At 33.9% G+C, this 17,363-nt stretch overlaps 1 protein-coding gene across 1 annotated transcript in view; it reads right to left on the bottom strand.

Moving 5' to 3' along the window:
- dchs1b (dachsous cadherin-related 1b) overlaps positions 1 to 16,535 on the bottom strand; it is a 31,277-nt gene extending 14,742 nt beyond the window's left edge. The window contains exons 1-9 of the mRNA XM_073829246.1: positions 16,458 to 16,535; positions 16,103 to 16,334; positions 14,306 to 14,542; positions 11,135 to 12,181; positions 8,951 to 9,138; positions 8,619 to 8,715; positions 8,273 to 8,430; positions 2,952 to 3,801; positions 100 to 339 (exon numbers count right to left, since the gene is read on the bottom strand). Coding sequence (XP_073685347.1) covers positions 100 to 339; positions 2,952 to 3,801; positions 8,273 to 8,430; positions 8,619 to 8,715; positions 8,951 to 9,138; positions 11,135 to 12,181; positions 14,306 to 14,542; positions 16,103 to 16,334; positions 16,458 to 16,535 — 3,127 coding nt within the window. The remainder of the gene's footprint in view (positions 1 to 99; positions 340 to 2,951; positions 3,802 to 8,272; positions 8,431 to 8,618; positions 8,716 to 8,950; positions 9,139 to 11,134; positions 12,182 to 14,305; positions 14,543 to 16,102; positions 16,335 to 16,457) is intronic.
- Between the last annotated feature and the right edge of the window lie 828 nt (positions 16,536 to 17,363).

The raw sequence follows: 17,363 nt of genomic DNA on the forward strand, positions 1-17,363 counted from the left end.
TCATGAATATCTGAAAGGTTGGAATACCTTAAAAGTAGGCGAATCTTTTCGGAAGTAAAACACATGGATTATTGCAGGAATTAATCAACTATCCCTCACCGTGATCCCGGTCTGAGGCGGAGACTTTCAGTATGCTTGTTCCTGCTGGCTGGTTCTCTTTGATTTGGGCTTCGAACTCGCTGCGTTCAAACCATGGAGCTTCATCATTCACGTCAATCACCTGGATAGACAGAACCTGAGTGGTGGAATGCTGGGGTATCCCATGATCCTCAGCGACAATGGTGAGGTTGTAGCTCTCCTGTTCCTCACGATCCAGAGGTTTGAGGATGGAGAGAGAGCCTGGAGAAGAGGGGAAGGGAAAAACATCTGTAAATCTGCTGCAGATGGCCTCGTGATCATTTGCCCTGCGGCTGGAGATGTGTGACCGAGGTCAGGGAGCTGTTCTGATTTATGCGATGCATATTTGTAATATTTCATTATGTACGTACATGCCAGACACCGTCTTAAAGCTCTACTTGAATGTGGCTGAGCAAGTCGGTTTGCTTTGCTGAGGTTAGAAGTTCATTTGTGACTTAAAATAGCCCACCATAACAAATACTGATGAGGTTAGCCTTAGAAAATGTACCATATTGATGGTTTACAGCATAGTATGGAATGATACCATGATATTACCACAGTACATATGTAATAAAACTTGGTATTACCCAAGGGGGCAAAGTTAGCTGGTTCAGTAGGTTAGCTAACACAGTAAGCTTAGAATGTCGTAACTACTGTATCATCGTGTGGACAAAAAGCATGTTTCTCCATTAATGGCCATTTAAAAATAGTAAATAAATTTCAATAATATAATAATTATTTATATAAATGCTAGTTTAAGTTAGTTTTTTTGCATGCCTTTTTATTATTATTATTAATTATTTAAATATTTGGAAAATTACTTAAAGTTGGCAACCAATTCTAATTTTCATTTTTAAAGTAATATAATATAATATAATATAATATAATATAATATAATATAATATAATATAATATAATATAATTGTTTATAGAAATGTCAAACATATTTTCAGTTTTCATTTTAGTTTTGTTTTTTGCATGCTTTTATAATTTTATTATTATTATTATAATTATTATTATTATTTAAATATTTCTATTTAGCTTTTTATTTCTGTTTTGTTTTTAATAAATTACTTCAACTTGGGAAGTAATTCTAATTGTCATTTTAGCTTAAGATTCATTTTTATATTTTAATATAATATAATAATTATTTATATAATGTAAAACATATTTTTCATCTTAATATTTTATTATAATATAATATAATTAATATAATATAATATAATTTTTAGCATAATATTTTATAACATATTTTAAGTTTTCAGTTTATTTTAGTTTAAGACTCTTCGTTATATTTAATATAATCTAATATAATTATTTATAGAAATGTAAAACATTTTCTATTTTCATTTTAGTTTTAGATTTTGTCATTTTATTATTATTATTTAAATATTTCTATTTAGCTTATTTATTTTGGTTTGGGAACTAATTCTAATTTTCATTTTAGCTTAAGGTTAATCTTTATATTTTAATGTAATATAATTATTCACATAAATGTAAAACATATTTTCAGTTTTCAGTTTTAGTTTTTGTTGCATGTTTTTGTAATTTTATTATTATTATTAATTCTTATTATTATTTAAATATTTCTATTTAGATTATTTTTATTTCTGTTTTGGTTTTAGCAAAGGTTCATCTATAGATTTTAAAAGAATAGAATAGAATGTTTATATTATATAAATAGTTATATAAATGCTATATACATTTTATTTATTTTTTATAAAATTTAATATGTATAATATTTAATATAATATAATAATACATGTGCCAACTGAGAATGCATGAGGGTGCTACCGTTCTCTAGGTATATTAGAAGTTTTTGGTTTTATTTATCTATCTATTTATTCAGTAATTCCTTTATTCATTTATGCACGCTTCAGGGCCTAATTCATCTTTGCTGGCCCTATGTGAAAATAAAATTGCTCATACAACATAGAAGTCAAACAAAATATCCATAACTACAGTCTGACATTGATTTTAGCTTTATCCCTCCTCTGTTTTTCTCCTCAGTTTAGCTTTATACGGAATTTGAGAATGAAGCTTTTTGCTGACTTTCTGGTATGAAGACCAGGGAAGAAAGCTGTTGTCATGGATCCATTCTGAACTGTTCCAGCTATACCTCTCTGCAGTGCTGTCATCAGCAAGACCCCAGGCGAGGGTCACTCAGGATAAACACACCCCTGCGGTCGATATGGCAGCCTGACTGCTTGCTGACTGCGAAATATTATTGTGTGTTTGTGAGAAGTCTGTGTGCGGCCTCCTTTTTTTATTTATAATCCACCAAACACACTCTAGTTTTAAACACATCACTGAGATGTTTGAGCTGGCTTCTGCTTCTGAATACAGTAGCTCTGCTTTTGTGCTTAACAGCCATCTCTAGACCTCCTACTTACAGTGTCCAAAGAGTTTGACGAGTTTCTCCACAGCGCCTGGCTAATATCAGCTGTGACTTTATCGTGTGCTTCAACCTAACTTTCATATATATAGTATACGCCTGATTTAGAACAGAAATGAAACACTAACCTACATCATAAACCATTTGACAATAATCACCGACAGCTGTTCAGTCAGTTAGATGACTGTCTATTTAATCTAATTTCGAGTGAGCTGTAAGTGGCCATATTTTTGGGAGGAATTTCAAACTAATACATGCATATTTCCATCCCCAAATCAAAGAGGTGCGGTCAACGGGCTAAAATTAAACAGCGCTCCCATGAATAACCATTCAAGAGAATGATCTGTTCTGCTAAATTACTTCTGGCTTTGAGTGAACGGCCCATAAAGCAGCATGGTGTGAGAAAGAGAGCGAAATAAAGCGAAGTAATGATTCCTACCACTGTTTGGACTGAGGCCGAACCGCCCCGCTGTGTTTCCTGACTGGATCCGGTAGGACACTCGACCGTTTTCGCCCTGGTCCGCATCCCGGGCCATGACGTAAAGCAGCACAAAGCCCACCGGCTGGTCCTCCATCACACTAACAGCAGTCGGGGAGCTGAAGATCGGACCGTTGTCGTTCTCATCGGTGACGAACACTCGTGCCGTCACCGATCCCCAGAGTCTCTGATTGGGGTCCGAGGCTGAATCTGTGGCATGGACCACCAGGAACAGGCTGGAGGTCTCCTCGTGGTCCAGCTCCCGGCCCAGTTTTAAGACTCCCGTGACAGGATCGAGACTAAACAGCTCTGGACTATCAGGCCACTGCTGTTGGATGGAATAACGTATCTCGCTGTTGGGTCCGCTGCCATCTTTATCAGTCGCCTGGAAGTTGTAAATAGACGAACCGGCTTGTGTGTTCTCAGGAATAACAATAGTGACTGGATCTTCTGGAAACTCTGGTGCGTGGTCGTTACTGTCCTGCACGTTGATTTCCAACTGCACCATGTGAGTGCTTGGATAGGGCTTGGAGAAATCGTCCACCTCGATTTGTAGAGTATACCGTGAACCTTTTTCATAATCCAGCTCTCTAGCCAAGTAAACATCTCCTGTGAGACGGTCAACCATAAAGGTTCCTTCATGATCTGTGCCTCCCACTACAAGGTAGGTCACCTGACCGTTTGAGGTCACTTCACGATGGTCATGTGCTCTAACTGAGCCAATAACAGAGCCTGGCTTGGCTCCCTCCACTGAGTTGAGGGTCATGGAGAGGGTGTTGGGTTTTGGAGGAGCCCTTGTGGAGCCAATGACCTATAGAATGGGAACACAAAGAGACTTCTTTCAAAAAATTGTACCATTCCCAACGTTATTTATAAAGCACAAAAAAATAGATTTCTGGATTTTAATCGATTCACATTTTTATGAAACAATATTGATTCTTAAATCCTAAGAATTGATTAGTCTAGCCTGTTTTCAGTTAATGAATGGAACATTAGCCGCCTCTCATCCAATAAATCGCAATAAGCTTTGTTCTTTGTTACTTTTGATATGAAACAAAGTCTCAGATTTCAAACTCTTGTCTATTTTATTACTATATTCAAATAATAAATGCTGTTTTGGCGCTGTTTATTGTAGAGTGAGAGATCGCTGTAGCACCTCAGTTTAATGGGGCGGACGTGAACTGATCATCTCCTCTTTAAAACCAGGTTCAGCGCGAATAAACATGATAAACATCCGAAGGTATGTTAAAAGAAAGAGAACAACAAACGTATTCTGCCTCATGTAATCGCTCAATCAGTGTTTTTACCGCAGAAAGATGTCAAAAATTCGAAGAAGCGGAAGTCGAAAAAGTAAAAAGGAGCAGAAGTTGAAGAAACAGAAGTCAAAGGGAAAAGTCGAAGTAGCAGAAGTCGAGGAAAAAGTTGAATAACCAGAAGTCGAAGAAAAAGTTGAATAATCAGAAGTCGAAGAAAAAGTTGAATAATCAGAAGTCGAAGAAAAAGTTGAATAATCAGAAGTCGAGGAAAAAGTTGAATAATCAGAAGTCGAAGAAAAAGTTGAATAATCAGAAGTCAAAGAAAAAGTTGAATAACCAGAAGTCGAAGAAAAAGTTGAATAATCAGAAGTCGCAGAAAAAGTTGAATAATCAGAAGTCGAAGAAAAAGTTGAATAATCAGAAGTCAAAGAAAAAGTTGAATAACCAGAAGTCAAAGAAAAAGTCGAAGTGGAAATCAGAAGAAGCAGAAGTCATAGAAGTCAACGAAAAAGCCAAGTCAAAAATGTCAAAGAAGTCGAAGAAGCAGAAGTCGAAAAAAAGTTGAAGAAACAGAAGTCGAAGTCAAAGAAGCTGAAGTTTAAGAAAAAGTCAAAGAAGCAGAAATGAGAAGAAGCAGAAGTCTATAAAGTCAAAGAAGTTGTCGTAGAATAAGTTGAAGAAGCAGACATCAGAGAAAAATTTGAAGAAGCAGAAGCCGAAAAATACGTCGAAAAGCATAATTAGAAGAAGTTGAAGAAAAAGTCTAAAAAGCATAAATCAGAAGTGAAAGAAGTCGGAAAATTTGAAGAAGCAGAAATCGAAGAAGAAGCTGAAGAAGCAGAAGTCAAAGAAGCAGAAATGAGAAGTTGAAGCAGAAGTTGAAAAAGTCAAAGAAGCAGAATTTGAAGAAGTCGAAGAAGCAGAAATGAAAATAAGTCGAAGAAGCAGGAGTCTAAGAAAAAGTGGAAAAAGCAGAAGTCATAGAAGAAGTCGAAGAAGGAGAACTTGAAGAAAAAGTCGAAGAAGCAGCAATCAGAAGAAGTCGAAGAAGTGGAAGTCGAAAAAGTCGAAGAAGCAGAAGTCAAAGAAAAAGTCGAAGAAGCAAAATTTAGAAGAAGTTGAAAAGCAGAAGTAAAAAAATAAGTTGAAGAAGCAGAAGTCAAAAAAAAGGAAGCCAAAGTCGAGAAAGTCAAAGAAGCAGAAGTCGAAGAAGTCAAAGAATAAATCAAAGATGCAGAAGTCAAAGAACCATAAATGAGAAGTTGAAGTAGAAATGTAAAAAAAGCAGAAGTAGCAGAAGTCAACGAAAAGTTGAAGCAAAAGTCGAAGAAAAAGCTGAATCGCAAGCTTGTGAATCATAATCGAACTGTGACATCTGTGTTAAAACCCAGCTCTATATGTTTAAAGTAAATAAGGATAAAAGGGTTTTTTGTCATTATTAGCCAAATATACAGTATGCCACAACTTAGAGTGCAAGGGTGTTTTAGACATCAACGGTGCGCAATACTGAAAGAATAAAATGGAGTGAAGCTGTCTGCCACATTAAAGGCTCGTGATATCATTTCCCAAGTCCTTGAAGTACAGTAAGAGCTGGAAAATGGTTGACAGGTGAAGCTTTTCATACTAATATCCCCATGAAAAAACAAAACACTACACACATACCGGATCACAGGAAGGAAAGCAACAGAGGGATTGACGCTGATCCATTTCTGGGCTCTCTTTTAGGTGCAAAGCACACTGGACTTTCAAACTGAAGCTGGCATTACTGATGGTATGTAAAATATTATCTTGAGATTGCTACGGTGCGAGGTTCTGCGGTGCGAGCGTATCGGCATTAGCGCTACCGAGGTTTGCAGCTTTCCGTTTGATCATGGGGAACCACAGCTGGGCCTCATCAGAGCCATCTGGGAACACTTGATTCAAAGGTGCATTCTCTCTCCGTCTCTCTCTCCCTCCACTGCTCCCTCACTCTCATCTTCCCCATACAAACAGGGAGAACAGAAATCGCATGCAACCGCACACTCTACAATTAGCCGCCAATTCCCTTTTTGAAATCACATCTGTAAAAGCACTAAAGATATTTCGCTACAAAAGAGAACTGGCAAGAGTTGTTGTGCAGAAAACAAACTCTTTAGAATACGGATTGGAATGAAAAACCATGAAAATTATCCTTTTGTCAAAGATATAGTTTGACATGTCTGATTCACGCAGTTCCATGCTGAGCATTGGGATTAATACAGGGTTTTGTGTTACAGTATGTTCCTCTGGAGCAGGAAATAATCCTGGGAGTTTTGAGGTGTTTGTGTTTGCATAGACAGGAGCTGGCCTCTGGGTCACAGCTCATTTCCCTGCTTGAATAATGATACCACTGCTCAGGGGACTGGAAGTATGATGATAGCTTGGCACAATGAAAGACGACTTGTCTGTATTGGTGCTCATACAGCAAGATTTTAAGATTTTGGCAGATTAACTAAAAAAATTAATTAAGGGTAGCCAAACGACTTGACGCAACCAGCCAAAACATGCTAAAACACTACAGGCACCTTGGCAACCACACACAACACTTCTCGGAAAGTTCTGCACAGGCAGAAGAGGACAGAATAAAATATATTTTTTAATAAAATAAATAACAAAGGCATATAACAAAATGACTTGAAAGTTACAACAACAAAAAAAACTAAAATTAAACTGAAAATATAAAAATAAAAGCTAATTGTAAAATATTTATAAATATGAGTTTAATAATATATATACTAAATATTAAATAATACTACAATAACATTGTTAATTTTGAAGATTTTAGTTACACTCAGTTTCTGGTCAAAAGTCTGAAAATAAAATAAAATAAAATAAAATACAAAAGCACATAACAAAATGACTTCAACTAAAATTACTTGAAATAACTAAAATAATAAACTGAAAACTGAAAATATAAAAATAAAAGCTAATTTTAAAATAAAATATTAAAATAAAACAATATAAAAAAATAAGATTTTAGTTACACTCACTTTCTGGTCAAATGTTTAAGTATAAAAAAAACTTAACAAAATGACTTAAACATAATAAAATTACTTGAAAGTTACAAAAAAAACTAAAATTAAACTGAAAATCTAAAAGTAAAAACTAATTGTAAAATATTTATAATTATGAGTTTATTAACATTATTACACAACTTAAAGAATACTATAATAACATTGTTCATTTTTGAAGACATTAGTTACACTCAGTTTCTGGTCAAAAGTTTGATAATAAAATAAAATAAAATAAAAATGACAAGCACATAACAAAATGACTAAACTAAACCAAAATTACTTGAAATGACAAAATACTACTAATAATAATATTAATAATAACAATAAACAAACTAAAATTAAACTAAAAACTGAAAATTTAAAAATAAAAGCTAAATTCTTAAATATTTATAAATACAACTTTAATAGTATATGGGTCAAAGCTGTTTTTCCAAAAAATATTAAAACGTTTTCTGTTTAATTTATTAGCATTTTTGTGTTTGTTTTTCTGAGCAAAATATAAATATCATACATTTTTCTCTAATTTGTAAATGTTATTCAGTGTAACAGTCTTGTCAGGCATATTTACAACAAAAATCAATTTATGAGATATTAAATGAACATTGACCCATATATACTAAATAGTATAATAAAACTCTAATAATATTGTTAATTTTTGAAGACTGTATTTACACTCAGTTTCTGGTCAAAAGTTTGAATGAAATGAAATTAAATGAAATTAAATTAAATAGTTACTGCATTGTTACCTGGTAAAAAAATGGTACTTGTACTATAATGGCAGCTTGATATGGTTGAATTGTGAGCTATTGGCCTCACTTAACTTTTTTTTTCATTTTAAAAAGGAGAAATTATGAGGGAGAGGGACAGATTTAAACCTGGATTTCCTGCATGAGCACCAAAGTCCAACATCCTAACCACTAGGTCACAGGTCTGACATACTGCCCATGCTTCTAACATTGAAAGTGATTTTTTTAAAGTGTCTGGATAGTCTCACCTGTATAAGCAAGGCAGTTGAAGAGCTCTGAGATGGAGCTCCACGGTCCGTGGCAGTGACGGTGAAGCTGTACTCTGCTTTTTCAGCTCGCCTCAAGGGGGAAGAGGAGCGCAGCTCTCCCGTGTTTGGGTTCAAGGAGAAACGTTCCGCTCTGGAGCCTTAAAAAGCAAGGACAAATGGAAGCATAAATATAGACAAATATGGTAGTATAATTATCTGTACAGTACATCACATAGGGCACAAAGATAACTGTAAGGACATATGTTTACGTTTAACAGTTTTACCTTTTTGCAATAACATCCTAAACTTATTTAAAACTTTTGAAATATTCCAGACTTTTGCTTACCTGATAATGAGTAGAAAATAGTCCCGTTTTCTCCTTCATCTGGGTCTTTGGCCTGTAGAGTTCCTAATAAAGAACCGGCAGGAAGACCCTCCTGAACCTGGAAAACATCAAGCAAGTTTTAAACAACATAGTCTGGCTGCTTACACTCAATACAAACAACTTCAAGAGCGGGAACATATCCAAGGTCACACAAACAATTTTTGAAAGATATTATGTACAGACGTAATGACATTTTTAGAATGTGTAAACTAGGCTTTAATAAACACAAGCACCTATGTTATGACACACTGATTTAATGCTTTAAATATAGTTGGTGCCAGTTTGTTTCTTGCCTGAATGAGAATCTCTCTGCCAGGCTGTGTGTGGCTGAAAGCTGGCGCGTTGTCGTTCTCATCCAACACCGTAATATGGGCTGTTCCAGTGGCACTACGTGGAGGGGTGCCACCGTCCTGAACCACCACGATGAGCTGGTAACTGGACTGATGCTCACGGTCTAGAGCTGCTCTGGTACTGATTTCACCTACATGGGAAATACGTGAGTTAGTCAGAAAACTGCAATTGATTTTCAGTCTAGTTATTGTCAACGTAAAGCTATTTAAAAAATCTTTTTTGAAAATTAAAATAAAGCTGAAATAAATTAAATATAAATACTTTAAAATATAAAATAAATGTAAAATAATTTAAAATATTCATAAATACAAAATAAATAAAGAGTATATGTGACCCTGGACCACAAAACCAGTCTTAAGTAGCACGGGTATATTTGTAGCAATAGCCAAAAATACACTGTATAAGTCAAAATTATCGATTTTTCTTTTATGCCAAAAATCATTAGCATATTAAGTAAAGATCATGTTCCATGAAGATATTTTGTAAATGTTTCTACCATAAATATATAAAAACTTGATTTTTGATTAGTAATATGTATTGCTAGGAAATTCATTTGGACAACTTTTAAGGCAATTTTCTCAATATTTAGATTTTTTTGCACCCTCAGATTCCAGGTTTTCAAATAGTTGTATCTCAGACAAACATTGTCCTATTTTAACAAACAATATATCAATGGAAAGCTTATTTACTCAGATTTCAGATGACGTACGAATCTGGTTTTGTGGTCCAGGGTCACATATAGTATATAAATAATACTAAAATTGCTTAGATAATACTCAAGTTTAGAGTCTAGAGAGGCATTAATACATTTAACAGTACTTTTAACAGTAGGTAGAAAAAAAACATATAAAGTGAATATTTTTCCCCATTTCTGCTATTTTTTACACTATAAATGGGTATTTATACATAAAATATATAGCTGCCTTTTTAGGGACCATATTTGGTAAAATAAAATAAAATAAATAAAATAAAATAAAATAACATTCTAGAAATTCTGTTAGATAAATAATTATTTTAGTTTACTGATAAAAAATGTTAAATATTAAATTGAAAAAAATATTAAATTTAAAAATTTGTCCTTAGCAGCTAACTGAAATAATACTAAACTAAAATTAAGATGAAGTACTAAAATTACTAAAACTGAAATAAAACTAAATGAAAACCAAATAGAAATATGAATAAATGAAATAATGAAAATAAAAATGACAAAGTCACATAGCAAAATAACTGTAAAAAAATATAAAAATAAAATCTAATCTAAAATATTCATAAATATTGTAGTAATAAACAGTATATAAATAATACTACAAAAGCAGTTGATTTTTGAAGAGTTTGTTGGTTAAAAGTTTAGAGTCTAGAAAGATTTTCAACCATGGCTAGAATAAAATAAATAAAATAAAATAATGGCAGCTAACTGAAATAAAACTAAGATGAAGTACTAAAATGACTTAAATAAAAATAAATGAAATCTAAATAGAAATACTAGAATAATAATGATGATAATAATAATAATAATAATAATAATGACAAAAGCACAAAACAAAATAACTGAAAAACTGAAAATATAAATTAAAATATATTAATAAATACTATATAAATAACAGTTGATTTTTGAAGAGTTGAAGGTCAAAAGTTTAGAGTCTAGAGAGGAATTTTCAACCATGGCCAGAATAAAAAATAATAATAATAAAATAAAATAAAATACTAAAACTGAAATAAAAATACATGAAATATAAATAGAAATACAAAAAAAAAAAACCCTAAATGCTAGGAATAAAATGACAAAAGCACATAAAATAACTGAAAATATAAAAATAAAATCTAATTAAAAATATTAATAAAATACTATAAGAGTATACAGTATATAAAGCAATATTAGTTTTATTGATAGACATAGTTGTTCTTTTCTTCAGAGGAAATACATTTAATAGTGCTTTTACATGGTGGGTAGAAAAAACACATAAAGTAAATATTTTCCAGATTTCCCCCTATTGTTCAAACTATAAATGGGTCATTATACATAAAATATATGGTGTTAAAAAGTTTGAAAATCCCTCATCTAGAACATTTCCTAAATGTATAAATAACAAATGTTTTTTTCAGGCTCGAATTGTGTTCCAGCTCACCTGTCTGGGAGTTGATTTGGAAGTAGCGGTCCGTGTGAAGTAATCTGTACGTAAGGCGGCTGTTGAGACCAGCATCGCGGTCGGTAGCAGACACCCTCCCGAAACCAGTTCCTGCAGGCAAGTTCTCTCTCACTGCCAAGAACACCCTCTCCTGAGTGAAACGAGGAGAGTTATCATTTTCATCCGTGACGGAAACTCTCACCGTCGCGCTGCCGGTCTTCCCCATCTGGCCGCTTCCAGAAGTGGCAAGCACAGTTAGCAAGTAGATATCCTTAGCCTCGCGGTCCAAAGCGCTCTTTACAAACAGCCACCCGCTGTCCGGGGCAATCCCAAAACCTGCCGCGTCCCCATCAGGCCGGAGCCTGTATGCCAGTGTGGAAGATGGTGTGGAACCTTTGGACGATCCTCCATTTCCATTGGGATCTCTATTGAGCGCCCGGACTTGTAAGAAGTTGGTGTTGAGTGGCGTGTTCTCCTTCAGCTCCACACGGTAGGTCATCGTGTCAAACACAGGACCCTGGTCGTTCTCCGCCTGGATGTGGACCACAAGGCTAAAAGTAGCGCTGAGTTGAGGTGCCCCGCTGTCTTTTGCGATCACTTGAAGATCGTAGCGTGGTACGCTGTCGTACGACAAACTCCCAATTAGTCGGATCTCGCCACTACTGCGCTCCACGCCAAAGGTGCGCTGCCCTCCGGCTGACATCAGGTCAAAGCTCAGCTGTCCGTTAGGGCCAGAGTCGCGGTCCTCCGCCTGCACACGGTACACCACAGTACCCATTTTTGTGGCTTCCGGCAGGAGAAAAGACTCAGAGGATGACGGGAAAAACACGGGAGCGTTGTCGTTCACATCTGCGATGGTGACCCGAACGCGAGTCTCTCCAAAGGCTGGAGGGGAACCGCTGCGTGCTTGAATTTCCAAGTCGAAAAAGGGTCGTGACTCGTGGTCCAGAGGAAGGCTTGTTCTGAGCGCTCCAGTTTCTGGATCGACCATGAAATAACCATCTGGATCCCCAGCAGAGATGGTGTAGGTGACATCCTTAGAGGCTCCTGGAGCGAGAGAGAGATGGGATAAGACATATAAGCAGCGATTTAGCAGATGATTTAATCTAAAGTGACTTTCTAAATGTACTACAAGGACGATTTTCTTGGAGAAATGTAAGGAAACAATGGTGATGATTCATGGATCATCCCCTTGAGTGCTTCAAGCCTGAGATTTTGAATTATGCTCATCAACACTGCATTTATCAAACATTTATCATCCAACTCTCTTAAAGTTTAAGATCTTTAAAACATTAATAATTTAATAACACTCTTAAATGTTATCTTTAGGAAATGATTTTTATTCTCGCAATTATGAGTTTATATCTCGCAATTCAGACTCTTTTTTTTTCTGACAATTCACTTTTTTTCTCGCAATTCCAAGTTTATATCTCCCAATTCTGACTTTTTTCCTTGCAATTCCGAGTTTATATCTCACAATTCTGAGTTAATATCTCGCAATTCTGACTTTTTTTCTCGCAATTCCGTGTTTATATTTCAAATTCTGACTTTTTTCTCGCAATTCTGACTTTTTTCTAGCAATTCCGAGTTTTTATCTCGCAATTAGGGCTTTTTTTCTTGCAATTCCTACTTTATATCTTGCAATTCTGACTTTTTTCTTGCAATTCCGAGTTTATATCTCACAATTCCGAGTTAATATTTTGCAATTCTGACTTTTTTTCTTGCAATTGCGAGTTTCAATATCGCAATGCAGACTTTTTTTTCTGACAATTCTTTTTTTCTCGCAATTCCAAGTTTATATCTCCCAATTATGACTTTTTTCCTCGCAATTCCGAGTTTATATCTCACAATTCTGAGTTAGTATCTCGCAATTCTGACTTTTTTCATTGCAATTCCGAGTTTATATCCTGCAATTCCAAGTTTATATTTCGCAATTCTGTCTTTTTTCCCTCACAATTCCGTTTTTATTTCACGATTTTGACTTTTTTTCTCGCAATTCCGAGTTTATATCTCGCAATTCTGACTTTTTTCTCGCAATTCTGACTTTTTTATAGCAATTTCCAGTTTGTCACAATTCCGAGTTTTTATCTCGCAATTAGGACTTTTTTTTTCTTGCAATTCCTAGTTTATATCTTGCAATTCTAACTTTTTTCCTTGCAATTCCGAGTTTATATCTCACAATTCCGAGTTAATATTTTGCAATTCTGACTTTTTTTTCTTGCAATTCCAAGTTTATATCTCCCAATTCTGACTTTTTTCTTGCAATTCCGAGTTTTTACCCAACAATTCTTTTTCTTGCAAGTCTGACTTTTTCTCTTACAAATGCGAGTTTATATCTCGCAATTCTGACTTTTTTTTCTTACAAATGCATTTCTGACATTTCAGAACTGCGGAATATCAACTTGCATTTCTGATTTTGTTTTCTCAGAACTGTGTAATATAAATTTCCAGCTCAGAGTTATAAAATCAGTATTGCGTGATATTAACTTGCAATCAGAATTGCAAATTTATATTTTACAATTACAATTTTGAGAAAATAAGTCAAATTTGGGAGTTTGTATCAGGCAATTCTGAGAAAAAATAGGAATTCCGAGATGTAAACTCGCAATTGCAAGAACAAAAGTCACAGCTGTGAGATAAAAAGTTGCAATTAGCTTTTTAAAAAAAAAAATTATTCAGAATAATGATGGTAGAAATGATAGTTATCAGCCACAACATGAAAATAAATATCATCTTATCAGTATCAGCCAGAATTGTAATACCAGTGCATCCCTAGTACAGACAGGTACATCCTATAGAATTCCCCATTATTTTTCATTAAACATCCCATAGCCTGTGCTATCAGAAAATATACATCAACTAATAATAATTTCCAGCAACATGAGGTAGAGTGGAATCAGTGATGGATGTGACTGTTTAATGAGGTTCACGCAGCAGCTGCTGCTCTATTTGCACAACTGGCTCAGCAAGAGTGAAAATATTCCCTATCAGGCTTTTCAGCACCCTTGACTAACAAACACCAATTCAAGCTTCAGAGAACCACAGCAGTGAGGTTAGCAGAGCTATGTGAAAGTATGCAGCAGCACATGGCTACTTATTTTAGTTTTTTTATTTTTAGACAATATAATGGTAATTCCAAGAAGATGTAACATGGAAATAGCAGAAACTAACCATTTCTGCCGCTGGCTCTCACTACGCCAACCTCGGTACCCCGCAGCACGTCTTCAGACACAGTGAAGAAGTACTGCGCCTGCTCAAACACCGGAGGCGCCACTGAGCCGGCCACAACGCTGATGTTCACTCTGGCATTGACAGGTGCTGTGAGGCCGCCTCCGTCCCGTGCTGTGATCACCATGGTGATGACGGAGTTGGCCTTTCCATGCAGCGAGCGTGACAGAGAGATCACACCTAACACGAAAAAAATGCAATGGGAATGAAATTAAACGAGATATACGATTAGGCCTGAAGACTGTGAAAATTATATATGAGGATACGGATGAACAAATTTGCTCAGCCTTTTTTCAATCTGACAACCGTGTACTGGAATTTTCAAAACATAATATTTTGGTTTCTTTGAAGAAAGTCATAAGGGCTTTTCAAAGGCACAATTTACATTTTTGGGTGAATTTTAACCCAATATATTGTTTTACCCCATATATTGTTTAACATAAAAGTTTAATATAAATTTAATATAGAAGTCACATCAATTTATGGCTTATGTATGTATGCATGGATAATGAAATATCTAGCATTAAAACAAAATATATAAAAACTTAAATATTGTTTGAATTAACATAAAAATAAAATACATAAGATAGATAGATAGATAGATAGATAGATAGATAGATAGATAGATAGATATGAAAATATGAAATAATGAAAAATTTAAAATAGCATTTTTTAAATAATAAAATATCTAACATTAAAAAATATAAATTAACATAAATTAACATAATTAACATAAAAATTAAATACATAAAAATACATGAAATAAAAAAATATAAAATTGTAAAAAAATATATAAAATTATTACAAATTTCTAATAATAAAATATCTAACAATTAAAATTAAAATAAAATATATAAAATTCTCTAATATAAAAAAATAAATTTTAAAATAATAAAATATCTAATATTAAAACAAAATATATAAAAACTTATATACCTCTTGAATTAAAATAAAAATAAAATACATAAAATTCTATAAAATAAAAATAAAAAATTTAAAAAAAATAAAATATCTAACATTAAAACAAAATATATAAAAACATATATTGCTTGAATTAAAACAAAAATAAAATACATAAAATTGTATAAAATAAAAAACAATTTTAAAATAATAAAATATCTAATATTAAAACAAAATATATCAAAACATATATACCGCTTGAATTAAAATAAAAATAAAATACATAAAATTCTCTAAAATAAAAAAAATATTTTAAAATAATGAAATATCTAATATTAAAACAAAATATATAAAAATTAAATATTGCTTGAATTAAAATAAAAATAAATAACATAAAATTTTACAAAATTAAAAAAAACATTTTAAAATAATAAAATATCTAACATTAAAACAAAATATATAAAAAAACGTATATATTGCTTGAATTAAAATAAAAATAAAATACCTAAAATTTTATTTTAAAAAATGTAAGTAATAAAATATTTTGAAATGTATAATTATTGTACAATGTATAAAATATATAAATATAAATAAAACATAAAAATGCTTTTTAACTTTTTTAGCTAGTTGGCAAGTCAAATTTTTTTCAATTTATTTATTTATTTTCACTATATATACATATTTAGAAAAACAAAACAATACAACACAAAACAAAATGACCAAATTTTTTGTTTTTTAAAAACTACAATAATATCTATATCTATTTGTATATGTATGTATGTATGTATGTATGTATATCTGTATACATGCATATAAAAATATTAATATTAATTAAAATACCTGTGTCCTTGTTGAGGGTGAAGAAATTAGATCCTCCATCAGGGACAGTGTGATATGTCACTTTACCATTTGCACCAGCATCTGGGTCGTGGGCCGTTACCCTGACAACGGAGGTCCCGGGCGTGCTCTGTGTGCTCAAGCTGACGGCGTAGTTCAGCGGGTAGAATGTAGGTCTGTTGTCATTAATGTCCACCAGTGACACCTTCACATAGGCGGAGGATGTAAGGCCTCCCTGCGGGAAAATATCATATCACATTACCGACAATAACCACGACAGGATTGTGGATACTCTCACACTACTGTCTAATCAATCTGGATGATTTCTTGTGGGCAATAATGCAGAAGAAAACGTCACAGTGGGATATAATTGCCTTTCCAGGTTATGAGGGGCCAGTGAGCTGTAGTATGTAGTGGAGTGGGCCACAGCCAGCATTTTATGGCTGCATTAATAATTGAAATGGGAAACAAAGCGGGCCGCTGCTAGCAGCGTATAAAGGGAAACAGCATGAGTGTGTGTGTATGTACAGCAATGTGCCCCTGGGACACTGCACTTTATTGCCTTTTCATTTAGAGAGCTCATGATTATTGTTACTGGCAACTGAGAGAAGACATAAGTGAACAGGGCATGTGACTGGGCATCTAGGTGCTACACCACAGAGCTAATGGTCAAACTTTATGCCTCTGAAGTGAGGTTTAAAAGGCTTTAAACTCTTAAAGCTGCAGTGTATACATTTCCAAATGAAACAGGTTTCTCAAACACTCGCAAAGCGTATTCAATGTTTTAACGACCAGCAATTTTCCAAGTGGGCTCATACTTTTGGACCCTAACATACAATGTGGGCCTTAAAGGTCCTCTGACTGAAGTGCTTTGAAGGGCGCAGCATTATCTATGTGTTGACGGAATTTCAAATGAAAAAGGAAAACAGGATGCAGCCCCGTCCCCTTTTAAAAACAGCCAATAGCGTTTCGTTCATCCACTCTCTACTATTGTGTCTCTGGAATCATTCCCTGTCCCCTATATAGTGCATTACGTGCCATTCACCATACAGAAAATGCTAACTCTATGAACAACTGACTGATTTTAGCCACAGCTTCAGCGTCTATTTATAATGTAGGGGGCGGGATGCTTCAGATTCTAAAAAGAATTTGATTGGACAGAAAGTTTGATGAGAAGCTGAAGTGCAAGGTGATTGTTGATTCATATTGGCGGAAGTTAGAGAAAGTAAATGCAAATGTTGTCATTGTTTTGGAGCACACTAGT

The sequence above is a fragment of the Garra rufa genome, chromosome 23 (genome assembly GCF_049309525.1).
Source record: "Garra rufa chromosome 23, GarRuf1.0, whole genome shotgun sequence".
NCBI classification, from domain to species: Eukaryota; Metazoa; Chordata; class Actinopteri; order Cypriniformes; family Cyprinidae; genus Garra; species Garra rufa.